At 47.5% G+C, this 26,696-nt stretch overlaps 1 protein-coding gene across 2 annotated transcripts in view; it reads left to right on the forward strand.

Moving 5' to 3' along the window:
- NALF1 (NALCN channel auxiliary factor 1) overlaps positions 1–26,696 on the forward strand; it is a 584,022-nt gene that overhangs the window by 537,327 nt on the left and 19,999 nt on the right. For both annotated transcript variants that reach the window (XM_043478220.1, XM_043478221.1), the window contains exon 2: positions 18,984–19,155. In XM_043478220.1, coding sequence (XP_043334155.1) covers positions 18,984–19,155 — 172 coding nt within the window. The remainder of the gene's footprint in view (positions 1–18,983; positions 19,156–26,696) is intronic.

A 26,696-nucleotide genomic window follows, 5' to 3' on the forward strand; every position in this document is an offset into this window, starting at 1 on the left:
AGGCATAGATACAGAAAAGCTTTTGAAATTCAAGGGCATATAGAGATGGAGAGAAAAAAAATGATTTGGTGCTATAGTGGAGTTCTTCTTCATATAAACCTAGATTTTCTAGTTTATTAGAGTGAACCATATGAAGTTGCCATTTTTATAGATCAAAATAGTTAAATACCAGACTCAATAAATTTGGCTCAATTAGGGCTCAACCTAATAAAATTAACATACTCATGAAAAATTTTTTCTATCCATAGAAATAGAAGGCTGCTTCTAGAATCTGCCTGCAATGCAGGAGACCCTGGTTCAATTCCTGGGTCAGGAAGATCCACTGGAGAAGGGATAGGCTACCCACTCCAGTATTCTTGGGCTTCCCTTGTGGCTCAGCTGGCAAAAAATCCATCTGCAATGCAGGAGACCTGGTTTTGATCCTTGAGTTGGGAAGATCCCCTGGAGAAGGGAAAGGCCATCCACTCCAGTATTCTGGCCTGGAGAATTCCTTGGACTGCATAGTCCATGGAGTCGCAAAGAGTCAGATATGACTGAGCGACTTTCACTTTCACTTTAACATTTCTCCAAGATGGGTTAGCCCCAGGCCGTTAGCAACAACACAGTCTTTCAGGGTAACCATCAGTAGCTTCCTTCTCAAGGGCGAAATCTTAAGCAGAAAGCCTTCCCTATAATGATCCTAATCTCTTGTCACCGAGAGGGACCGTGCTCCTTTGCTTTCCCTTCCGTCTTGCATGGACTTGGAGCTCAGTTTGGAATCTGAGGCAGTAAAGATGGTTTTGCTGAGGCAGCAACAGGAAGATGAGTGACCCTGGAAAACCCCTACCTGGCAAATGAGCTTCCTGGAGCCCAGGGAGACTTTAATTAATGTTAATGGAGAAACCTCCTTCAAAACCTAATTAAGCACTTGAATGTGTTCTTAATGATCTCTGCTCCCAGAGTCGGGGTGCAGCGAGGGGAATTGATTTAACACCAGAATAAAACTGTAGACGTTCACCGGTCCAGTCTGCTGCCTTTTCTGGGGAAGCTTTGCTCTCCCTGGTAAACAAGCCTTCCCCCAGATTTCTCACGCGCTCCGAAGCCTCCGTGGGCTCCTCTTGAGCTGCTCTCCTGAACTGTGTGATGCAGAGGTTAGCAGCTGAGCTAAAGGCCTCCCCGGATGCATAATAACAGTTACATAAAGCACTGTTCAAATGCAAACAGACTTTGAGTACCCAATTATGCTGCCGGTGTTGTGCGTCCCCCAGCATGAGAAAGGATCCCACACTCTTTATCACCAGGGCAACAGGGTGACAGTGCCCTGTCCCCAGGGACAGAGGGCCTTCTCCAGCAGCGCACGGTCCCACCGTCGTGATTGGTATTGATTTTAGATGACTGTTTCCCATAATGTAGTTGCTCGTTGTGTGTGCGTGCTCAGTTGTGACCGACTCTTTTTCTTTTTCTTTTTTGTCCGATTCTTTAAGACCCCATGGGCTGTAGCCCGCCAGGCTCCTCTGTTCATCGGATTTCCCAGGCAAGAATCCTGGAGTGGGTTGCCGTTTCCTAGTCTAGGGGATCTTGGCCCAGGGATCAAACCCACTTCCCCTCTGTCTCCTGCATTGGCAGGTGGGCTTTTATTACCACTAAGTCACCCGGGAAGCTCAATAATAGATTGTAGCTGCCATTAACCTTCTTTGAGATTAATCTTCATTGATATAACTCTTTACCCAAATTAACCAAACTAAATACAGGTTGATCAACAATGGTACCACTCCTTTTTACCAATATATCTGGCCCAAGCCCGTCATGTAATACTCTGTAGGTGTTGGTAGAATGATCAAGTTAGTGTTCAATAAAAAAAAGCAACCCATTCTTTCTGCCAGTGTGTTATACATAAAGAGCTTACATTACGAAATAGCTGTCTTTGCCAACACATAACATTAGCAAAATCTTATTAGATTTTATTGTATTTTATGTTTCCTTACATATATACGATTCTTTTATCCTTCCTAAAGCCCTGTGAAGTTGGAATTACTAACTGAAGCTCAAATAAGTAATCTAAGTGCAAATAAATGCACTTCTTCAACCCATCACAAGTGATAAGTGACACTGCTTACAGCTTCTCTCAGATCCTTGTCACTTGAAGGGCTCTTATCTCTCCATTAGGTATTCTTTTCCATTCTGTTGTCAATCTCATCATGTAAATCTTGCATGTATTGGCTGTGGGGGGAATGTTGATTGTTTCAATTATACCTACACTCTTGTCTATGAAGACGTGAAAATCACCAGTACTATGCAAACTTGAATGATGTTATGGAGAAGACATTTCAGAAAAATAATGTGCTCAAATTTTAACTTAGAGTGGCCATCAAGACCATTTGATCAGAAGGCCCAAATTCTCTCATAATGATGTTTAAATGTTCTCAGCAGGCATAGTGTTTCCCAAACATCTTTCTTGGAAGGATTTCTCACACACCTTGTGTCTTGAACATTTCTAGCTGCAACAATTAACCCATTCAGTAATTCTTCATAGATCAAGGCACAGTGCTAGACGTAGAGTTGTTCCGTCACTAAGTTGTGTCCCACGCTTTGCGACCCCATGGATGGCAGTGCACCAGGCTGCCCTGTCCTTCACTATCTCCTGGAGTTTGATCAGACTCAGGTCCATCGAGTTGGTGATGCCATCCAACCATCTCATCCTCTGTCACCCACTTCTCCTCCTGCCCTCAGTCTTTCCTGGCATCAGGCTCTTTTCCAATGAGTTGGCTCTTCTCATCAGGTGGCCAAAGTATTGGAGCTTCGGCTTCAGCATCAGTCCTTCCAATGAATGTTCAGGGTTGATTTCCTTTAGGATGGACTGGGTTGATCTCCTTGTAGTCTGAGGGGCTCAAGAGTCTTCTCCAGCACCTCTACAAATATCAGATAAAGTGCAACTGTAATGAAGTGTCTAGTCTGTGACAGACTGCCTCAACACTACCAGCCTCTAAGGAGAAATGAAGGCAAAAGCAGGTGTAGCCTGATTCACAGCCAGTCAGAACTGCAGGATTTGGGAGCAACTGCATTGCTTGCTAGAGGGAAAGACAGTTACTCTTTTTCTACAGGAAATATTGGGAGAAAATGTTGCACACAAGTGACGGTGTGTGTGGAAGTACCCAGCATCTGTGATTTGTAAAATGGAAGATTTATAGAGAGGGACTGGAGCTTCAACTCAAACAGGAAGAGAACCCTTGACGATGAATGATATACAACCTCAGAGAATTTTCTACCCTGTTCTGATGGTATGCTGGCCTGCTCCATCTACAGGTTTTATTTGGCTGAAAAGAAATATCCTGAAATGATGTAACACGAGAATGTTTACATACAACATATACAGTGATGAATGGACCAAGTGCTTTTGAGAATATAGAATATCTAGCAGTCATCACAGAGGTATCACAGCTAATTGGCTGGGTGCACGGGAGTTGAAAATAGCCAGCCTGTGTGTGAGTTCTGGCCCCTTGGCTTAGCTTGCTCACTTCAGTTGGGGAGTTAGCTTTCTGGGCCTCATTTTGTCACTTCTGTTTAAAAAAAAAGGATAAATACTGCAATTTATTCTGGGGGGTTTCTTGAGAGAATCAAGTAATGCTTTTATCAGCAGCTTCTGGTGTACACATGACTCAGCAGTAAAGAACCTCCATGTAATGCAGGAGCTGCAGGAGACCCGGGTTGGATCCCCGGGTCGGGAGGATCCCCTGGAGAAGGAAATGGCAACTACTCCGGTGTTCCTGCCTGGAGAATCCCATGGACAGAGGGGCCTGGTGGGCTGCAGTCCAGTGGGTTGCAAAAGTGAAAGTGAAATCGCTCAGTCGTGTCCGACTCTTTACAACCCTGTGGACTGTAGCCTGTCAGGCTCCTCTGTCCATGGGATTTTCCAGGCAAGGATACTGGAGTGGGTTGCCATTTCCTTCTCCAGGGAATCTTCCCGACCCAGGGATTGAACCCAGGTCTCCCCCATTGCAGGCAGACGCTTTCCCATCTGAGCCACCAGAGAAGCCTTAGTGGGTGGCAAAGAGTCCGACAAACCTGAGTGACTGAGCACAAACAAGTGCTGTGTGTCAGTGCTTATCAACTTCGTTTTTCATAAGATGCTGTTTTTATAAGATCTGAAATCACCAATTTGCTGTAGTTATCATTCACTTCAGTTCAGTCGCTCAGTCGTATCTGAATCTTTGTGACCCCATGGACCGCAGCACGCCAGGCCTCCCTGCCTATCACCAACTCCCAGAGTCCACCCAAACCCATGTCCATCGAGTCGGTGATGTCATCCAACCATCTCATCCTCTGTCGTCCCCTTCTCCTCCTGCCCTCAGTCCCTCCCAGCATCAGGGTCTTTTCCAATGAGTCAGCTCTTCACATGAGGTGGCCAAAGTACTGGAGTTTCAGCTTCAACATCAGTCCTTCCAATGAACACCCAGGACTGATCTCCTTTAGGATGGACTGGTTGGATCTCCTTGCTGTCCAAGGGACTCTCAAGAGTCTTCTCCAACACCACAGTTCAAAAGCATCAATTCTTTAGCGCTCAGGTTTCTTTATAGTCCAATTCTCACATCCATACATGACTACTGGAAAAACCATAACTTTGACTAGACGGACATTTGTTGGCAAAGATTAATGTCTCTACTTTTTAATATGCTGTCTAGGTTGGTCATAACTTATATTTCTTCAAATTTACAGCAGTTCTGAGATGTCAGGAAACTGGTTGGACTTTGAAATTCAACCATTAGAACCTTATGTTTTGTCACCTACTCACCTTATTCCACAGTGAATAAATGACCTCTCACATGTGAACTATATGAAAGAAACAGGTTATTGGATAATTTTTCACTGAACAGAAGCAATTTCCATCTAAATGTTAACAAATTCCAATAAATATGCAATTAACCTTGTTTCACTCTTGTAACAGCATACATTTTCTGGCTGAAACTGACTTTAAACAATGAAGAACATGTTAAATTCTAAGGAACAAAATCGAACTATAATTTTGACAGGATTTCCTGATTTCTGGACTTGATATCACACAAATAGCACTGCTTTCTGATCTTTCCCACCCAGCGTCTCTCCTCCAGTCGGCCTCGATGTGTGTTTAAATGAAGGCATTCACTCTGGTAAATCGTCCTCCTCCCCACTCACTGACCCTCAAGGAAACAACCTCCATGAAGGGAACTAAATGTTCTAAAGGCTCTTGGAGTCATAATTCTACCCAGAAGAAAAAAACATAAGGAGGGTGCCTGGCTGTGGAAAGTAGTCAGGTGCTTTTATTTTTCACTTGTAAGGAATAGCTCAGTTCTACGTCCACTGTAAGAGGAGAGGCAGGAGATAGTTTTTCCTTGATGAGATCATGAAATCTGGCCAGCTGTAAGGAAATGTGTGTGTCTGTGTGTATATGTGTCCATGTGTACATCTGTGTGTGTGTCTGTGTGTCTGTGTGTGTGTATATGTCTGTGTCTGTATGTGTGTCAGAACACTTTATACATAAATATTTATGAAAGGGAAGTATATTCAGATTTCAAATGGACATAGTGAAAATGTTTATCAAGTGCAGTTTCAAAGATAAATAATTTTGGTGTCCGTTCTACATAATTTAATAGTCGAATAAATGTTCACATGAGAAATAGAGAAAGAGAGAGCAGGATTTAGGGCCAGGACTAGGAAAAGCAACTTCTTGATTTGGTTGGTGGTGGCTGTTAATTTTAGTGACAAGCAATGGATCCACATGACCGTGCACACAGCACATTGTTTGCAGACATAATCCTGACTCTTTTCTCATTAACAACAGCATTACTCATGTCACCCGCGCCTGGAGTTACGAGCACGTGTTGATAAGATCACAAACATTGTGATCCTTCGCTGTATTGAAAATCTTTCACTATAGAGGGAAATGCATAGCCGTTGCTGAAGTATCTTCTTGACATGAAACAAAATGTGAAGCACTAAAAATGTTCAAATCTCCAACGCCTATCCCCGGAAGACCCAGGAGCAACCTCCATGAACTCTCAGAAGTTAATGTTTTTTTACGCCGGAGGTCTGTGGGGTACAACAGAGCACATTTTGTTCAGGGCGGGAGTGCAAGGTAAGGTGGCCTGAACTCAGCCAGGCTCGGCTGTATTCTCTGCCCGTGGGGCTTGGGCATTGATGAAATTCTCTGAATCGTAATTGTCACCTCATGAAACTGGAACAACCGCACTCACCTGATGTAGGCAAGGCTTTGATACCTCGGTGAGGAGCTGAGTGCAGCATGCCTCGGTTTTACGGCACTTGCTTCCTTTTAGTGTTTTTTTATGAATTGAACGTTTGTGGCAGCCCTGGTCTGCCAGGTCTGTTGGCACCATGTTTCCAACAGCATCTGTCACATGTTGGTAAGTCTAATAATTTTTCATTACTATGATAGTTGTTGTGGCAATCTATGATCAGTGGCCTTTGACGTTATTATCATAACTGTTTCGGGGACCCACAGTCCCTGCCGTATAAGATGACCAAATTAACTGACAGAGTTTGTGCGTGTTCTGACTGTGCCACTGACCGACCATTCACCGGCTCTCTCCCTCTCCTCAGGTCTTACTTGAAGCACAACAATACTGAAATTAGGCCAATTAATAACCCTAAAATGGCCTGTAAGTGTTCAGATGAAAGGAAGAGTCACGTGTCTCTCACTGTAAATCAAAAGCTAGAAATAATTAAGCTCAGTGAGGAAGGCATACCGAAAGCTGAGACAGGCTGAATCCTAGGCCTCTTGTGCCAAATGGCTAGGCAGGCTGTGGATGTTAAAGGGAAAGTTCTCAAAGGAAATTAAAAATGCTCCTCCAGCGGACACACCAATGATAAAAATGTGAAACAGCCTTATTGCTGATGTGGAGAAAGATTTAGTGGTCTGGAGAGGTCAGACCGGCCGCAACATTCCCGTAAAACCAGAACCTTTTCCAGAGCAAGGCCCCAGCTCTTTTCAACTGCACAAAGGCCGAGAGTGAGGAAGCTGCAGAGGAAAAGCTGAAAGCTGCAGAAGGTGTTGGTTCATGATGGGAAAGAAGAGGTGGCCGTAACACAGAAGTTCAAGATGAAGCAGAAAATGCTAATGTAGAAGCTGCAGTATTTCCAGAAGATCTTGCTGAGAGTGTTCATTAAGGTGGTTGCACTAAACAGCAGATTTTCAATGTAGACAAAACAACCTTCTATAGGAAGACACCTATAGGTATCTAGCACTTCCGTAGCTGGAGAGGAGAAGTCAATTCCTTGCTTCAAAGCTTCAAAGGACAGGCTGCCCCTCTTGTCAGGGACCAATGTAGCTGGTGGCTTCGCATTGAAGTTAATGCTCATTTATCATTTTGAAAATGCTATGACCCTTAAGAATTATGCCGAACTACCCTTCCTGGGAAAATACTGGAAACAGTGAGAGACTTTATTTTGGGGGGCTCCAAAATCACTGCAGATGGTGACTGCAGTCATGAAATTAAAACAACGCTTGCTCCTTGGAAGAAAAGCTATGACTAACCTAGACAGCATATTAAAAAGCAGAGACATTACTTTGCCAACAAAGGTCTCTCTAATCAAAGCTATGGTTTTTCCAGTAGTCATGTATGGATGTGAGAGTTGGACTATATAAAGAAAGCTGAGCACCGAAGAACTGATGCTTTTGAACTGTGGTGTTGGAGAAGACTCTTGAGAGTCCCTTGGACTGCAAGGAGATCCAACCAGTCCATCCTAAAGGAGATCAGTCCTGGGTGTTCATTGGAAGGACTGATGCTGAAGCTGAAGCTCCAAAACTTTGGCCACCTGATGCGAAGAACTGACTCATTTGAAAAGACCCTGATGCTGGGAAAGATTGAGGGCAGGAGGAGAAGGTGATGACAGAGGATGAGATGGTTGGATGGCATCATTGACTCAATGGACATGAGTTTGAATAAGCTCCAGAAGTTGGTGATGGACAGGGAGGCCTGGCGTGCTGCAGTCCATGGGGTCGCAACGAATCAGACACGACTGAGCAACTGAACTGAACTGAACCCTTCCTGTGCTCTATTAATGGAATGCAAAAGCCTGGATGTCAGCACATCTATTGGTAACATGGTTTACTATTTTAAACCCACTCTTGAGACCCAATGCACAGGAAAAAAAATATTCCTTTCAAAATAATGCTACTCATTCATAATGCACCTGATGGAGAACTCTGATGGGGCTGGACAATAAGATTCATGTTGCTTTCATGCCTTTTAACACATCTATTCTGCAGCCTGTAAATCAAGGAGAAACTTCAATTTTCAAGCCCCCTCATTTAAGAAATTCATTTTGTAGGGCTATCACTGCCCTAGATAGTGATTCCTCTGATAGATCTGGGCAAAGTCAATGTAAAAACTTCTGGAAAGGACTCACCTCTCTAGGTGTCATTAAGAACATGTCGTGATTCATGGGGAAAATAAAAATATCAACATCAACAGAAGTTTGGAAGAAATCGATTCCAACCCTCATGGATGACTTTGAGGGATTCAAGACATCAGTGGTGGAAGTAACTATAGATGTGGTGGAAACAGCAAGAGAACTAGAATTAGAAGTGGAGCCTGAAGATGCAACTGAACTGTTACAACCTCATGATCAGACTTGGAAGGAAGAGTAGCTGCTCCCTATGGGTGAGCAAGGAAAGTGGTTTCATGATCCAGAAACTATTCCTGGTGAAGGTGCTGTGAAGATTGTTGAAATGACAACAGAAGACTTAAAATCTTGCATCAACTTAGTTGATAAAGCAGTGGCAGGGTTTAAGAGGATTGGGTCCAGTTTTAAAAGAAGTTCTACTGTGGGTGAAATGCTACCAAATAGCATTGCCTGGTACACAGAGATCATTTGTGGAGAGAAGAGTCGATCGACGTGGCAGACTTCACTCTTGTCTTCCTTTAAGAAATTGCTGAAGCTGATCCAGCCTTCAACTCACCCACTGCCCTGATCAGTCAGCAGCCAAGGTGGAGGCAAGACCCCCCATCAGGAAAGGCTGAGGATCAGACATCACTCATCGCTGGTTTCTCCAAACCAAAGCGCCTGCTGGTAGCACGCTGTCCACCGTGTCGCGCCTGATTTTCTTTAACAATGCTATGCTTGCTGCCAGGGAAAGTGTCTTATCACGACACTTTCCAGCTGCCCTCCACCCCTGGTGGGAATTCCCTATGGCCAGACCAATAGGTGACTCTCAATAAATAGATGTGGATTAACAGGTGGATTGCAGGACACCTTTGAAGCCAAGGCTGGAAGCAACCAGTTAGCTCCTGCATCAGCTGCAGCCTCCCAGCACGTACATGGTCCATGCTGCGCATGAAATAGGCAACTAACGCACACCTACTGTGTGTCACAGGGAGCCCTAGTCCGTGCTCTGCGGTGGCCTGACCGGGAAGGACCCAGATGGGCGGCTGACCCACTTTGCTGCACAACAAAAGCTCGCCCAGCAATGTAAAGCAACTGCACTCCAACAAAAGTTAACTCAGAAAGACCACCAGGTGGCTCCCCCCACGGTGTGATAACAGGCTGCAGCTCTATTCTAATGAGAGTTGTGGACGGCTCACTCTGTCACTCTTTAAAGCTCTAAGTTCTGACAGGCTCGCTGGCACTTAGCTGGCTGTCATCCTGTTATCTAAAGACCAGGTGTAAGAGAACGGCTTGTCTCAAGGGTCACGTGACGCGCCACACCGCTGCACCCCTAAGACACTGGCGTGGGCATCGTCGTCTCTGTAAGGAGCTGTCATCTCTCTGTCCCTGGTCCTCAGAACAGGGCCTGCCAGAACAAAGCAGAAAACCACAGTGAGAGCTGCTGAGCTTGGACTTGATGACAAAGGACGGAAGTGCTGCTTCCCACCCATGGGAAAAATAAAGAACGCAGTGTCCATTCAACCGAGGGGCAAAGACGTTATTATGGTTTTAATCAACAACGCTTGTGCCTCTAATGGGCTTACCAGGTGGCTCTAGTGGGAGCCCGTCTGCCAGTGCAGGAGATGTAAGAGATGTGAGTTCGATCCCTGAGTTGGGAAGATCCCCTGGAGAAGGAAATGGCAACCCACTCCAGTATCCTTGCCTGGAGAATCCCATGGACAGAGAAGCCTGGTGGGCTACAGTCCACGGGGTCTCAAAGAGTTGGACACAACTGAAGCAACTTAGCGTTGCGTAGCACATGCCTCTGATACCATAAAGGATTTGTTACCATGTATTATTCATCAGAAGTGTCTTGACAATTTGGCAGAGAAGTAGAAAACTTAGATGTATACCCTGGGCATTTTACTCTAGTATTATAGTTCAAGGCTATGTAAAATGATCAGACTGTAAGAAAGTTCATTTTATTATTGCAAGTTTTCCATATTTTACTTTGGGGTCTATGATACAGTTATGCCCTGATTTTCTTTAGACCTTTATTGTGTGTTTCCATTAAGTGAAGGAGTTACAGTGAGTCCCATTCTATTTAGTTTTATGAAAAAAAAAAAAGAATGCATCTACATTTTTTTAGTTAGTGTACTGGGTTACCTATAATAGTTCTACTGAATGCATTGATATTTTCTAGACATACTCTAGATTCTGGGTTATAACATTCATTAATCAACTGCTCCGTGAATTCCTATGCAAGTCCTATAGAATAAGGAGAGTCTGTTGTACTAACTCCCATTTCCTTGATGAATGCATTATACTTGCCATGCTTAAGGCTAGTCTCAGATTTATCTACAGACTTACCTCCATTTCCTTCTTCAAAAAGTTGATTTCCCAACTTTTTAAATCCATTTCAACATTCTCAACTCACTTCAGTATGAAGCTCCAAACTGAATTTATGTCGAAGTGTTTCCTTGCTGTCTTTTTAAAGCTATAAATTCTAATGGGATCATTGGCACTTTGATGGGAGTTAACAAAGACCTCGTTAAATACGTGGTGTATCTAGAGGACCATGGGACATAATACTGCCGCATTTTCAAGGTGTTGACTGGCTGGCAGTCTAGGGCAGAAGCTGTCGTTTGTCCCCTTCCTTCCCTGACCCTAGAAAAGGCTGCTGAGAAAGCTGCTGTTATATCCCCCCATGGCCGACATGCAGAAGTGGTTTCCATTAAAGGACTTCTTTCCTTTTTTTTTTATTTTTCAATAGACTCATTTACTATCTTGGACCTACAGTGTTATTAAAATGCTGAGCATATTTCCTGTGTCCTCTTGTTCACTTCACGCCTGATTTTTTCCAAAGTTACGCCACGCGCATCATCTGTAAAGCTCCATCTGTGGTCCAAGACCCAGGATTTCAAGGGCCTCTTTGTGCCGTGTGAAATGACATGGCACCTTCATACGAGGAGTCCATCACCGCGAACGCATCTGCAATGTCACAGCTGTCTGTAAAGGAAGGGAAAGCCTTGCCTGACATTTTGGCAATTCTCAGCCGTCCCTGAATAGGTATTAAATACGCTCTTGGTTTTCCCGGTCGGATAAAGAGGAAGGTGCTGGTGTGATGGTTCATCAACTCCAGGATCAGGTGTTTTTCCAAATACTCCCTGGCCTCGCGCTCCCATCACTCATCGCTGGGTTCTTGCTGCCTGACCTTCCTCTCCGATGCCCACGGCAGAGCTCCTGACAGCTTGGTCACCAACATGAGTTTTCACTTCTCCCACTTCTATCATTACGAACATTCATTTTGGAAATGCCATACACTGGTTTTGGAAAGGGATGAGCTAGTGTAATCTGACTTCCAGACACTTCTTGCTGTAACCCCAGCCAGAGCAACTCATCTATCTCAAATGATAGGTTCAGAGCAAATTCCTTTTTTTTTTTTTAATTGTAGTGTTTTTTGCCATACATTCATATGAATCAGCCATGGGTTTACATGTTTTCCCCATCCTGAACCCCCCTCCCACCTCCCTCCCCATCCCATCCCTCCACCCTCGCGGCTCTGCAGGCCTCCCGAGTCCTACTCATTGGACCACCTCCTGCCTCCCTTTTGTGCGGAAATCCTCCTCTGCCTGCAACCCCACCTTGTGTTGTTTCTCAGCACCCAAACCACGGTATCTGCTTGGAAAGAGAGACTCAGTTCATGAAGTAGGCTTTTTACTTTTTATTTCCATAGGCTTTATTTTCCTCCCATAAGGGAGTTTGCTGATACCTCTGAAGGGATCCATAGGACTTAATACCTTGGAAGCACATCAGAGTTCACAGTCTGAGTCCATGCTCCGCAAGGTCTGAGTCACGCTGACGGGCTCACACGGACCAAAGAGCCAGGCAGTCCAGTGCACACCTTGGAGGCTCAGACAGTAAAGAATCCGCCTGCATGCAGGAGACCCAGGTTCCATCCCTGGGTCGGGAAGATCCCCTGGAGAAGGGCATGGCAACCCACTCCAGTGTTCTCGCCTGGAGAAGCCCATGGACACAGGAGCCTGGCAGGCTGAAGTCCATGGGGTCGCAAAGAGTCAGACATGACTGAACGAATAAGGGCACGCGCGCACACACACACACACACACATACACACAGCATATTTGAAGGCTATGGTGTGAGTTTCCAATAAGAATTCTATGGATGGTCAATTTCTCCTAGGTACACCCGGGGCTCCAAGAATACAGAAGTGTGCACAAGGTCCCATTATGGGAGCCTAAAAAGGGAGGCAGGCAAGCAGTGTGTATGAGTCCACAGGAAGAGAGCATTCCCGGAGCTCCAGAGGGGTGGGCTTAAGATCGGGGTCAGGAGGCTTACAGAGGGTCACGCGGGACGGGTAGGAGCCGCCCAGGCTGTGGGCTGAGTGCGCGAGGTGCGCCGGGTCTCAGGGGTGCAAGCTCTCAGGGGACGAGGCGCATCACCGACCCTGCGCATCACCCTCCACAGCCGCCGCGGGGGGCTGGGGGCGGGTCCGAGGCTGGGGCGCTCAGCTGGGCAAGGTCGCAAAGCTCCGAGTGCAGTTAGGGAGTTTGAACTTCCCCTCCAGCGCCGCGGAGAGGCTCCGGGTGATGTAAAGTGGAGCGCTGATGCCATCGGATGGGTTTCACCGTGGCGGCCCTAACTGCCGGGCGGGGCCCAGCACGGAGCGGAGCGTAGGACTGCAGCGCAGGGGCACGTCCGTGGCTGCGGCGTCGCTAGGCGGGCAAGCGGAATGGCTGGAGCACTGTTGCAACTGTGGCAACCGAAATCCAGAGGTTTGCAGACCTGGTACTCAGGAAGCAGGCTCGCAGGCCCTGGGCCAAAGGGCCTGGGCCAGATGGCTGTGGGGGGAGAGCAGAAGGGGCTGGGTGACCCCCGGATTTCTCACCTCCCGTTTCTCTCTGAAGAGCAGACGCGGGATTCCACTCCGGACTGGCAGAGGCTGAAATGCTAAAGAGCGTGGACACAGACACGCAGAACGCAGCTTGTAGACAGAGCAGCTGAGAGAGAGGGAGAAAGGAGTGCCCTGGAAATACAGATTTAGGCCTCCCTGTTTTAGAGACCGCAGCTGAGTCCTGAGAGTGGGCGATTTACCTGAAAGACCGTGCATTAGAAAGTTCAGAACAGAAGCCCAGGGCACACCGACACTTGGGGAGACAACAGTTACAGCAAAACAACCAATGATGCAGTGGTTGGCGGAGGAGGAAGAAGCCTAGGATGGATAGGAGTCTCCTAATCAGGGGGCCGGCATTTCAAGAAATAGTTTATTAATCAGCGTCAATCATTGCTGCTAAGAGGGCAAATAAGAAAATAGCCCATTTTAAAGCAGCTGGGTTTGTCATCACAGAGGCCAGGTTGCTTAGAAAGAGCAAATCTCCGGACCGTGGTTCCGGCTGACGCCAAACCACAGTGAGATGGGGAGACGAGATAATATGTGGCCTGGACGGCATTGTCTCAGACAACGCAGGGCGTATATTGATGGTGGGAGGAGGGAAAGAAGCCGCCAGGCTGGCCCTGTGTCCCCCAGACGGTGCTGGAGACACTGCCGATCCTCTCTGGTTTCCTTCATTACCGAGATCATCACCGGTTGGGCACATCCTCTCGTCCAGGAAGCCCAGAGTGGATTCGCCTCTTGTCATCACTGCCCATCGAGGGTCTGTGGACCTCCAGGTACCATCCCTGATGGGCAGACGGGCCAGGCCAGCTCTGCCTTTTTATCCCTTACCCATGCCCTCCCTGAAGGCCCAGCGCCCAGGGCTCTGGGCGGGGGCGAGAACAGATGGGGTGGGCTCGCAAACCTAGGACGGCGCCGGGAAGCGAGGGCCGTCTTTCTGAAGTTCAGGGGATTAGCCCAAGTGTCATAACAGGATCTGCAAAGTGGGTCACCGAGAGAAAACAGGGAGGCATTTGCATTTTATTTCAGAGATGGAGCCAAGATCCCGCAGGACGAGGTGTGCTCGCTGACACTCTGAGTCTCCCGCGGATCAAGGAGCCTGTCTCCTTAGGCTGCCCGTCTCTAAGCAATCTCAGAGGAGGAGGACTTGGCTCAACCTGCAGGCGGGGTTTGCTTTCTTGTTTTCCTCTTAAAGCACGGCAGTCTTTCCAGTTTCTGGGTGCAGCCTGTGCTTTAGCCAGACACTGACACAGATTGAGACGAAAGACGTTCAGATATGTGAACGTGAAGATGTATTCTGACTTCCTCCTCCACTTAGAATTGTAACAACCTGCCTGGTGCATCAAAGTGCATTAGCCGGAGGCCGTCACCGTGACAGACTACTGCTTGCATAACCCAATTATTCCCCCCCACCCCCCCGCACCCACCCTGCACGCTCAAAACACAGGCCACTCACACATGAGAGCTGACAGCAAAGGAGCTCATAAAATGCATCAACACAGGCTCCCCATGGAGGAAGAGCCAGCCCTTAGTAACACTCACGGGAAAGGGGAAAGAAAGCAACCTTCCTCTAAGGTGACGATGACGACCCCTTTCAATACCTGACATTTTTCTTCATAAGGAAAAACTGTAACCGGCATTGTTTTTTTCAGCCTGCTAACATGTATTTGCAATATACATTGGTTCCCTTGCTCTAAAACATGGATATAGATTTAGGAGGACTGGGACAAGTATACTTAAATGAGAATCTAAGCCCCATGGGGAAAAATCTTGGGCGTTTTGTGACAGGCGCTCCAGGAGATGAGCCCAGGTCGCTGGGACCTCCCAGAATCGGGACCTGGTGCGCGTTGACATCACGTCTAAGGATGAGGCTGAAAGCCGTGACACACGTGTTGGTGAGCAGAATGGTGGCTGTTTCAGGCTCCTCCTGCTACCCACATAAGGTGCCCCCTCCCAGAGCACGCGGCTTAACCTTACTTCCCACCATCGGGGAGCGGAGGCCTCTCGACTCAGTCATCTCCAGGGATTTCCTCCCAACCATGTTCTGCCTCCAGCCAGTTACAGCCAGAACTTTTAATGAAAACTGAGAATCATCTTTTAAAAAATAATCAGTAAATTCATCAAGAGTCTGGTGTAACAGTCAAGTAGACCACAGTTCCCTGGTGTCCCCACCTCACCTCGCACCATCCAATAGGCCCCAGTAACCGAGGGGATGTATAAAGTGATGCTGGTACAGAGAAGACCCGGGGATCAGCCAGAGGTGGGGGGTGGGCAGGGGTGCTCATTACAGCCCACAGCGCAGAGTTTCAAGGGACGATAAGAAAGTGCGGGTCTGGGATGAAGTGACTTGCAAAAAAGAAAAACAAAACAGGTTTTGACTGGATCAGTGGATGCCTCCCCCAATAATGTGCTGAGTTATTAGAACACCGCCCGGGAGCGCAGAGGTTGGGGGGTTGCCATCGACTGTGATCTTTCCCAGCCCCTCTTCTCACTTGAAAATGAGGGGCTCAGCCGGGCGTTCCATAGGACCTTTCCCCCTGAACTGCCCTCCTCCCCTCGGGGACTCCAGAGACCCAGCCCCTGCCTGTCATCTTCACTTTCCAGTTCTCAGCAGCGCCCCAGCTGCCCCAGGGCCCGGGAAGGGAGTGCTGGGCTGAACTCCATGCAGTTGCTAGGATAATCTCTCTGTAATCGGGTTCTTTATTTGTACAATATTTCCCAAAACTGTCTCAAGGGTTTCGTGGGGGAAAATAACAAATGAGAAATGCTCTGGGAGAAAAAAAGAAAACTGGTATGCAACTGTTTAAGTGCAAATGTCCTTCTTACGCAGGCCACTTTAGCAGTCTAGTTTGTCCGTTCCTTTTCTGGACTGTAACTGGGGCATATTTCCTGTTGCCTGCAGGACGGGCGCTGTCAGGCCAAGTGGTACACTCAGCCGAGATTTCCAAGGTGGGGAGCGTGCAGTGGCGGGGGGTGGGGGGTGCTGTCCTCTGGGAGCATAGTTACCTAGCAACAAAACTGCTTCTGGGGAGAGAGGACGTACAAACCCTCCAGGAGAGGGGGGTTAAAAGTAGTTTAACCGCCCGTTTATCACCAGAAGACCTTTACTCTATTTTTGTTCCTTCCGCAAATTATTCTTTAGCATCCTAGAACCATTTACACTATTCAGTGACACCAAGAAAAGTGATGATCCAGTATGTCACTCTGTAGGAGAAGGCGAAGCCGTTACAAAAAAGATTTCTGGCCTTCCTTATACTGCGGCGTTCTTATGAAGGAAGACAAGTGTATTCATTTTTCATCATGGGCTTCTGTCTGAAAATCCGTCTGTTGTTCAGTCACTAAGTCCCGTGCGACTTTTTGCAACCCCAAGGGCTGCAGCACGCCAGGCCTCCCTGTCCATCACCAACTCCCAGAGTTCACTCAAACTCATGTCCATTGAGTCGGTGATGCCATCCAGCCATCTCATCCTCTGTCATCCCCTTCTCCTGCCCCCAATCCCTCCCAGCATCAGGGTCTTTTCCAATGAGTCAGTTCTTCGCATCAGGAGGCCAAAGCACTGGATCTTCAGCTTCAGCATCAGTCCTTCCAGTGAACATGCAGGGTTGTTTTGTTTCTCTGGTTTTGTGCCACCACAAAACACCTAACTCTCTCAATGCCCGTCCCTCAAAAAATCCTTAAAGGGGAGCATTGGAAAGTCTCTCAGAGCCACTTATTTTTCTCTCCTTTTCCTGACACAAGATTCCGCCTTACAGGATACTGGCAAGAGTTACCTAGATTCTGTTTGGATTCTGGGTTGTCCACTTATTTCTATTGCTGATTATTATCCCTGTGCTAATGCATGTGCTGGGAATTAGCTGTGGGAAAAAAATGTATGTCAGTTGCTTAGACCAGAGTGTGATACACACTTCCTATTACTCTTGCTATTATTGTTCAGTGTTTATGATCTCTGAGTGTACATTTAACGGCAAACCACCCACTTTTCCAGGTAGGACATAGGTAACAAAATCTTACCTGAATAGTATTAACCCTAAAAACAGAAGAATAGAACCAAGCATCAGGGAAATACCTGAGTCACAGCCGTGGCTATGGTGGGATACTTTCATCGTTTTATTGAGACCTAGGTTCAGTTGGTTCCCTTATATTACAGAAAAGCCTGGGTTGTTTTTTTTTTTTTCTTTTTTCAGCATTTGTTTTCCAAAATACCTATCAACGACAGAGGGTTAGATGAGATCATAGCCCTTTCACATGTCGTTAAGTTAAGCAAATGCTTATCAAATATTCATGCCGATCACAGAGGCTGAAGGTCCAAGATCTGATGAGTGGTCCTAACTTGTGCTCCTCATCACGGGACGAGTGTAAGCCATCTGATTTAGGCTGGGTGTTTCCGAGCTTTCGGACGGAGAGACCCTTAGTGTCTCTGATGTGAGGCATCAATGTCAGGGCCCACTGCTGTCCGCCCAGGGCCTTGGAGTTCAAGCTCAAACCAGCACATCCTGGTTGCCGGGGACTCAGCGCCACCTAGTGTCTATAGCGGGAATAGCTGGCGTCTGCCGGGCTCGTCCTTTTATACAAAAAAGCTTCAGTTCAGTTCAGTTCAGTAGCTCCGACTCTCTGCGACCCCATGGACTGCAGAACGCTAGGCCTCCGTGTCCATCACCAACTCCTGGAGTTTACTCAGACTCATGCCCATTGAGTCGGTGATGCCATCCAACCATCTCATCCTCTGTCGTCCCCTTCTCCTCCTGCCTTCAATCTTTCCCAGCATCAGGGTCTTTTCCAGTGAGTCAGTTCTTTGCATCAGGTGGCCAGTGTACTGGAGTTTCAGCTTCAGCATCAGTCCTTCCAATGAATATTCAGGACTGATTTCCTTTAGGGTGGACTGGTTGAATCTCCTTGCAGTCCAAGGGACTCTTGAGTCTTCTCCAACACCACAGTTCAAAAAAGCATCACCTTTTTACAAGCAAAACAGAACATTTTTTTTTTGTCCTTTTATAAAAAAAAAAATTTCCTCATGTAAAAGAAATGGCATCACCAATGCAATGGACATGAACTTGGGCAAACTCCAGGGAGCTGGCGATGGACAGGGAGGCCTGGCGTGCCACAGTCCTTGGGGTCGCAAAGAGTCGGACACGACCGAGGGCCTGAACAGCTGCAAGGCCCAGAACCTCACACCTGCAGTAATAACCCTAGTGGATCCACACGGGTGTTTCCTTTCTTGTCTCTCACTGGATTTTGAAAACTTCAGATCCTTCTCAACTTCACAGTTTTTTACTTGAGTTGGGGCTTCCCACGTGGCGCTAGTGGTAAAGAACCCGCCTGCCAATGCAGGAGACGTAAGATGTGGGTAGGATCCCTGGGTTGGGAAGATCCCCGGGAGGAGGGCAGAGCAGCCCACTCCAGTGTTCCTGCCTGGAGAACCCCATGGACAGAGGAGCCTGGGGGGCTACAGTCCACGGGGCCGCAAAGAGTCGGACACGACTGCAGAGGCTTAGCATGCGCACCCCTGACACTCGAACGCCCCCATCACCTGTCGCGTCCTCCAAAGGGCTCCCTAAAGTGTTTCGCTGCTGCTAAGACATCGCCTGCAGCTGGCCTTGTGTCAAAGGCTTTCTCCAAGTGCACGACTTCTTAGGAGCCACTCGAGGCCCCAGCATGCTTCTCCCAGGACAGCATGTCCTCCGTTGGTCAGAACTGTTGTCATCCCACCCTATTTCTGATTCTTCTCTTTTTCAGATCGTCTACAAAGCCTGGCTATGTTCCCAGTACTTCGAAGTCGCGCAGCTGAACTGCAGAAAGACGATCCCTTGCAAGCAATACTGTTTGGAGGTTCAGACGCGGTGTCCGTTCATATTGCCCGACAATGACGAAGTCATCTACGGGGGCCTCTCCAGCTTCATCTGTACAGGTACAGAGCTGGGCGGGCGGGCACCCAGCCCAGGCGGTGGACTCGCGTTGGCACCTGGGGTTTGTTTGCCTGGGAGTCTCCTATTCCTACCCACGAAGCCCTGAAGGTTTGGCCAGGACTGTTCCATGCTTTCCTTCACAGACCCCCCCAAAGGGACCCGAAACTGACTCGGAAATGCCACGCCCTGTCTTGTCTGTCTGTGACCACCATCATTACGTTCGTAAAAGGGTAACATGGCAACATGTCAGCCAGCATTAGATTTGTTCCAATTTGACTTAGAGACAGTTGGGTTCCACCTGCCGTACCTTTGTATTAACCTGAGAACAGATGAGGAGAGAAGGCCAGTAAAATTACATTTCTTCTTCAAACCACAATAAGTTGAGGTCAGAATGCCATCACTGAATATTTGGGAATCCACTTCTTTCCCCAACAATCAGTTGCACTTCTGTTCTTTTTCTTTCTTCTCAAAAATGTGCAGAATAAATCCTGAAGTCATTTTGCCCCTAGAGCCTGTGAAATTTTCTGACCAAAAAAGGTGCTAATAAATAAATGCTTATTTACTTAGCTTAAATAAGTATTTAAGTATATACTTGTGAAAGTTGCTCAGTTGTGTCCAGCTCTTAGCGACCCCATGGACTGTAGCCCACAAGGCTCCTCTGTCCATGGGATTCTCCAGGCAAGAATACTGAAGTGGGTTTGCCATTTCCTCCTCCAGGGGATCTTTCCAATTCAGGGATTGAGCCCTGTGTTTCCTGCACTGCAGGCAGATTCTTTACCATCTGAGCCACCAGAGAAGCCCAAGTATATACTTAAATAAGTGTGTGTGTGTGTGTGTGTGTCTTCATATACCAAGAATATAAAGAAATGCTCATTTAAGTTACATGTGTGTGTGTGTACATTAGAATAAAATACTAAGGACTAGGAGCAAGTTTATCTCATATTTCCCATTGATGATGTTTTCTTCTTTCATCTAATGACTCAGACTGGGCAGAACACCAGTAGCAGCTTCAATTTCTGGATATTTATAAGCTTGACACAATTTAGGCATAGCATAAGATGTAAAGGAGAAGAGGAGGTTGCTTTTTAAGATAAATGTTGAGCAGACCGGTGAGTACCATCCACTCCGTCGCGTGATGTAACCATCAGAGCTGTCGTTCCGTTTCCTGTCAAAAAGCGCTCCGCGATGTCCTCCTAACTGGATGGCTCGAGTTGCGACATTGAGTTTTCAAGTTCCGATAAGTGAGACTTTCCCGGATTCTTTCTCGAGCTTTGAGCTCCATGCCTGTCCTCTAGCCGCGCTGTTGTAAGTGATGAGCTTTCAAGAGACGGTCCAGCGAGGCTCTGCCCTGAGGACCTGCGTACCCACGGGAGGACCGCTAGGCTGCCCAGACCTGTGGGAAAATCATCCGGACGGAGGTGAAGAGATGCGGGCTTTCCTTCTGTCTCTACGCTGCATCCCCTCTGAGCCGCTGTCTTCTCAGTAGTGAACTAGGGAGCGCAGCAGCCCCCAGGCGCCTCTGGCTCGAGGATTCCCCAGGGGGCGGGGAGCGTGAGATGCGTCAGGGATGCGGCATCCGCGGGTCGCGGAGGAGGAATGTAAGGCGATTGGCTAGTTGTTGACGTCGCGCCACTCGTTTGATGCTGAGATCACTTTTCACGCAGCTCCTCTCTGCTGGGAGGACCGAGACGGAAAGGGCCGGAGAAACAGGGAAAGATAGTAACGCCTCCTTCCGTTGACTCGCAGCCAGAGTTCACCAGTCACGGGCTATTCAGTCATTTGATTTCTATATAACATTTTCAACAAATGGTCATCAAGATAAAGCCTTCATCTCTTGACTTTGGCGTCAATGAGATGTCCGTGATTTTAAGACTTCTGAGAAACTTCTGGAATTCCATGTGGAGGTGGCACTCTTGTTCATGCACACATACATAGCTTTTTCCCTTCAGAAGGTCAGCAGCTTGACCAGCTTCTCAGAGCCAACAGCAGCCTCAGACCAAGGGGGAGGCACCTGTCTCTGTCCCCAGCTTCCTGGTGTCTTCTCTGTCGGTATGAATCTGAAACCTGGGTTTCAGTGTTCCTTGCGTACTTCTAAGGCCATTAGAAAGCTTCCTGTGGAATTTAATCTCTTTCTGCACAACGTGTGCAGGAAGTCTGTCTTACATTTTTTAATTACCTTTGAGTTTTTGGAAGTCAGATGTTTCATCTGCATCATCAAGGAACACAGACTGGGAAAGAGAGAGCTGTCCTTCCTCAGGTCCGGGGAAAATGTCACCGACTTTAGGAGGTTCCTGGGAGAATCTCATCACTGAATCTTTGGGAACCAGCCTCTTCTTTCCCCACTGTCAGTTCAGCTTGCTTTTTTTTTTTTTTTTCCTTCTCAAAAATGTATAGAATAAAATTTTGAAGGCATTTTGCCCCCAAGTCTTGTAAGATTTTTTGGACGAAAATGTACTAACTTTCAGATTGATCTTCTTTTCTAAGCTGTGATCCTGGCCTCCTGGAAGAATTCTTATGTGTCCGGATCACTGGCAGCCATCCTTTTCCACTTTGCATCACAGAGGCCCCTCAAGTTTTGTTGCTTTTTTGTTGTTCAGTCGCTAAGTCACATCTGACTCTTTACCATGGCCTGCAGCACGCCAGGCCTCCCAGTCCTTTGCTATCTTCCAACATCAGGGTATTTTCCAGTGAGCTGGCTCTTTCCACCAGGTGGCCAAAGTATTGGAGCTTCACCATCAGTATTCAGGGTTGATCTCCTTTAGGACGGACTGGTTTGATCTCCTCGCTGTCCAAGGGACTCTCAAGAGTCTTCTCCAGCACCACAGTTCAAAAGCATCAATTCTTCAGTGCTCAGCCTTCTTTATGGTCCAGTTCTTTGTTGCTGGACCTGAATAAGACACAGATTTCTGCTGATGAGAACCACTTGCTTCTATGTCCCTACTGACCAGGGTCCCAGACACTGGGGCCCCCAGAATGTCTCCTTCTGGGTAGAAGGGTGCTCTCAGGGCCCACCAGGAAGACCCCACCCCGGAGCCCAGTGGCTGCTCGCGTTGGTAAGGAAACTACTGAGGCTTTTGCATATAAAGTCTCTTTATACACATATATAATACATAAAGAGACTTTTGCATGTATTTTGCATATAAATGTGTTCCCAAACTTTGTCACACAATCTCTTACAGATAGATATGAAGATACAAAGAATTCACCTTTTAGGTAAATTTGGAGTGAAAGCAGAATCATCTCACCCACCTTTATGCATTTTGAATAAAGTGTCTTCTGTGCTCTGGCAGAATTAGACTCAAGCTAGTCCAATAATGGGAGTCTTTTTCCTCATTCTCCAGTCGGCCGCATATAACCTGAGACCCCTCTGCCCCCAACCCCGGGAGGCAGGCTCACAGGCGGGTTCCAGTTCTTTCTCAATGAGATGGGTGAATGACAACAACAAATCTCAGCTCCATTGAAAGGATTTCCCCAAGTAGACTGGTCTTCGCCTTGCCTCCAGTAATTCCTCTTCTTTAAAAAGATTAATAAATGGTTTTGTTTCCATTCTATAGGCTGGAAAATAGCATAATTTACCATCAGAAGTTGAAAGAATAGTGTTTCCTTCAGATTCACTATAATTAATCACATGATCCTCCTACTAATATGGATCCAATACATCCAGTTCGGAGGCTTCCGGAAGGAAAGTGATTCCCTCTAAAAGTCAAGCTCAAAAAAGTACCCAGTGAGCACGTGACTGCAAAAGGCTCGCTGGCCAGATGCGGTCTAGGGAGGGTCCACTGTGTTCAAGCTGCTTCTCCGTGGAGACGGACCAGTGGTGTGATGATGTCTTCTTCCCAGTGTCCATTGCATCCAGTCTTTCAGAGATGTGGGACTGCAGGATTCCAGTGGTCCCTTTCACACAGGCTTTTACTGGATATATACTGATGCTTAGAATTTCTGTCCTCTGCCCCAAAAAAAATGCATCTCAGCCCTTGGGATCAGGGAGCCAGTTAGAGGGCTCAGAACAGACAAGATTCCTTTAAGTTGTTTTAAATATTTAAAAATCCTTTAATCGGGGAGTTATTTAAAATTTTGAAAAGTTACTAGATGCCATCTTTAATGCATCATTTCTTAAGAGGCACGTAACTTACCCATGTCCTACATGGGAATGTCTTAAATTTCTATTTTTTGGTCATCCTTAGCAAACTGGTAGCTTATTTAAAAAAGCAACGAAATATCTGAGAATGCATGTCCACTGCCGTGATGTCTTTCACTGAGGCTGTTACTGAAGGTCAAGATCAAATGTTCTGACCACAGAACTAGAGGAGAGAAGGGCGTCCTCGGATGTTAAGTTCTGCTTCTGTCTTAGGAGACGAAGGAAAACGAAGGAAAAACTCTTTGCCTGGAGATCTCTCCTGGCTTTCCTGTTAGAGAAGAAAACTGACACGTTGCTGAAGCAGCGTTTGAGAAATTAACCAGGGAGAAACTCCGAGGTGCTGTCAGGGTGAAGCCTGTCATTGGATGGCAGGCTTTATTGAGTTAAAACTTTTCAGAGTGGGCTCTGCTCTCAAGCTGGGTTCACACGACCGCTCTGCTATTTTAGAAACTGTTTCTTCATCTTCAGAGTGAGGGGGTGGAGTCGTTCATGGCTTCTATGCTGTCAACCCATCATCCTGCTAATCAGGTGGGGATCCCCCTCACACACACACGCGGTCGCCTTCTCCCTGAATCCCCTAGAGGAAGCCGTTGATTGCTTACCTGGGCTGGGGAACCAGCATCAGCCACCCAGAAGCAGCAGCGCCGCGCGGCTGAGGTGCTATGGTAACACACATTATGAAAATTGCCTCTTGATTGATGGATAAAAGAGACTCGGCAGGATCCGCTGCCGTATTTTTCATAGATGAATTATTGAAAAGGAAAAAAAAAGAAAAAAGTAAAAGTCGATCTACTGGGGGTTACTGACAACGGAGATAAAACATATTTGAGAATTCTGTGTAAATTCTGCATTTCATTTTTTGAGCTGTGACAAGGAGGAGGTTGTGTTTCTGCCGGTCGGGAAAACACGGTGGGCTGTTGGCGCGTGCTTAGGCTGACAGGTCTGATTATGATGTGACGGGTGCTGGGCGCCCCCTGGTGGCACCGACGTGCCCCTGCAGGGGACCTAAAGCCGATAATGGCCCGCAGGCCGGGGAAATTCAATAATCAGTGGAGAGACAATGATGGAGAAGAATACTTGGATATGCATGTCGATCACATCACAAAGGGATTTTTTTTTTTTAATGTTTCATGTCATTCACAGGAGAGAGTTCACAACTGTGAAAAAACCTTTCCCAAATCGTGTCCTGACATGACTGCAGAATTGATCAAAGATTTTTTAGAAAGATGACGTAACAGATTTTCTCACCAAAGGAGTATTTTAGTAGAATAATCTGATACCCAGAGATCTCTTCATTGGGACATCTATGATATTTTTAATTTCTGTACTTTCTCTAGCGTGTGAATATGTTTCATGATTTTTCTAAAACTTGTTTCTGCCCCACCCCACCCCAGACCCTGGAAGAAAGAATAATAAAATACCACTTAGTTATAAGACCATGTATTACAAAAAAAAACAACTTTATATACATACTTAGATCAAAAGGGGAGTGTAGCATGGGAAGGAAGATAGCATGATCAGGATAGTGAAAGTCTCTCAGTCATGTCCAATTCTTTGTGACCCTATGAACTATACAGTCCATGGAAATCTCCAGGCCAGAATACTGGAGTGGGTAGCCTTCCCCTTCTCCAGGGGAATCTTCCTGACCCAGGGATCCAACCCAGGTCTCCCGCATTGCAGGCGGATGCTTTAGCAGCTGAGCCACAAGGGAAGCCCATGATCAGGCTAGAATAAGAAATATGAAAACAAGTTATTTTAAAAAACCCTGGGCGGCATGTAATACCTTCATGTGTTTGGGACACCGTCTTCCATGAAAACTCTGCACTCTTGGATTAAATGCACATACTTAGATCTGAGTTCAGGTCCTCATACTTAAGATCATCTTCCCCGACATCCACCTCTGTGTGTTTCCCCAGCAGCTCAAGTTTGCCTCGAGCAAGGAGGCTAATGCCGGGGAAGAGCCTGGAGTGGAAATTCGGTTGCTGGATTCTGCCCGTGGCTAGGAGTTTTGGAAAGTTGCACCCACTGGGTTTCTGTTTCTTCCTCGCTACTAGCGGCAGGCAGCGCTGGGCCTCCAGCACTCTGGCTGGAGTTGGCCCTGGTTGCCGAGGGCCAAATCTGAGTCAGACGGGCAGTCTGCGACCATGTCACCCTGAGCGTGCCGATCCTGTCTGAGTCAGACGGGCAGGATGAGGGCGAAGCGCTCTGGCTGCAGACACCTCAGGGCCATCCTTTTGGGTGTTGGTGGAAGACGGCCTCTGGCTGCAGGTCCCCCTGGATGATGCTGCCTGGAAAACCAGGCAGGACTGGTGGTAAACTCATCTGGCTGCAGGCGTGCTGGCCGTACGTACCCTCCCAAGTCTGCACACCTCCACAAACTCGGGAGACCTTCTGACATAGTCCAAGTGGTGCTTCTGCCTTTTCTGCCTCTACTTTGCCTGATCCAAGAGGAGCACAGAAGGGATTAGACCAGGGAGAGTTGAGGAGCCCGTGCCTGGTGCTTTGGCATGGCCCCGGGTAGAATCAGCACGAGGTGTGCCGGGTCTGTGTGGCAGGGAGCTCGGGGCTCGCCGTCCCAGGGGACAGAGGGGCGAAGCCTGCAGCCACTTCCTGGCCTGTCCCCAGGTCAGTGAGCAGAAAGCTGTCCTCTCTTTAACATGCCCTGGCGAGGACCCTAGTAACATCTCACAGCTGCGACCCCGTGGACTGTAGCCCGCCAGGCTCCTCTGTCCATGGGATTCTCCAGGCAAGAATACGGGAGTGGGTTATCATTTCCTTCTCTAGGGGATCTTCCCGACCCAGGGATTGAACCCAAGTCTCCTGCATTGCAGGCAGATTCTTTACCGACGGAGCCACCGGGGAAGTCCCTGTTAACCTGTGGCCTCACTGAAACTTGCTGGCCTGGGCAGGAACATCACGTCCTCTCTGAGCTCCCGAGGATGGATGGCAGTCTTCTGCTGAAGGCAGACGATTGAATGCTGCCCTGGAAGGACCAGAGCAGGGCCCCCTGGGCAGTCAGGTGGTGGGTCTGAGCCCAGGTGGACATTGAATCAAAACGTTTAGAGAGCTTCCCAAGAACGAGGGGGAAGGTGAAATACACACCCTTCTGCAGGTTCCCCAGAAACCTGCCTGACTGAAGCGACACAGAGGTGTTGATGGCTGATATGTAGCAGTCAGAGCAGCAAGGCAGAGGAAGGGCTTTAATTCTGGAAATTAAAGTTTATCTGAAAGGATGAAAGTGTCAATCACTCAGTCGTGTCTGACTCTTTGCGACCCCAAGGACTATAGCCCGCCAGGCTTCTCTGTCCCTGGGATTCTCCAAGGAAGAATACTGGAGTGGGTTGCCATTTCCTCCTCCAGTGGGTCTTCCCAACCCAATGGGTCTCCTGCATTGCAGGCGGATTC

This window comes from Cervus canadensis, chromosome 9 (genome assembly GCF_019320065.1).
Source record: "Cervus canadensis isolate Bull #8, Minnesota chromosome 9, ASM1932006v1, whole genome shotgun sequence".
NCBI lineage: Eukaryota > Metazoa > Chordata > Mammalia > Artiodactyla > Cervidae > Cervus > Cervus canadensis.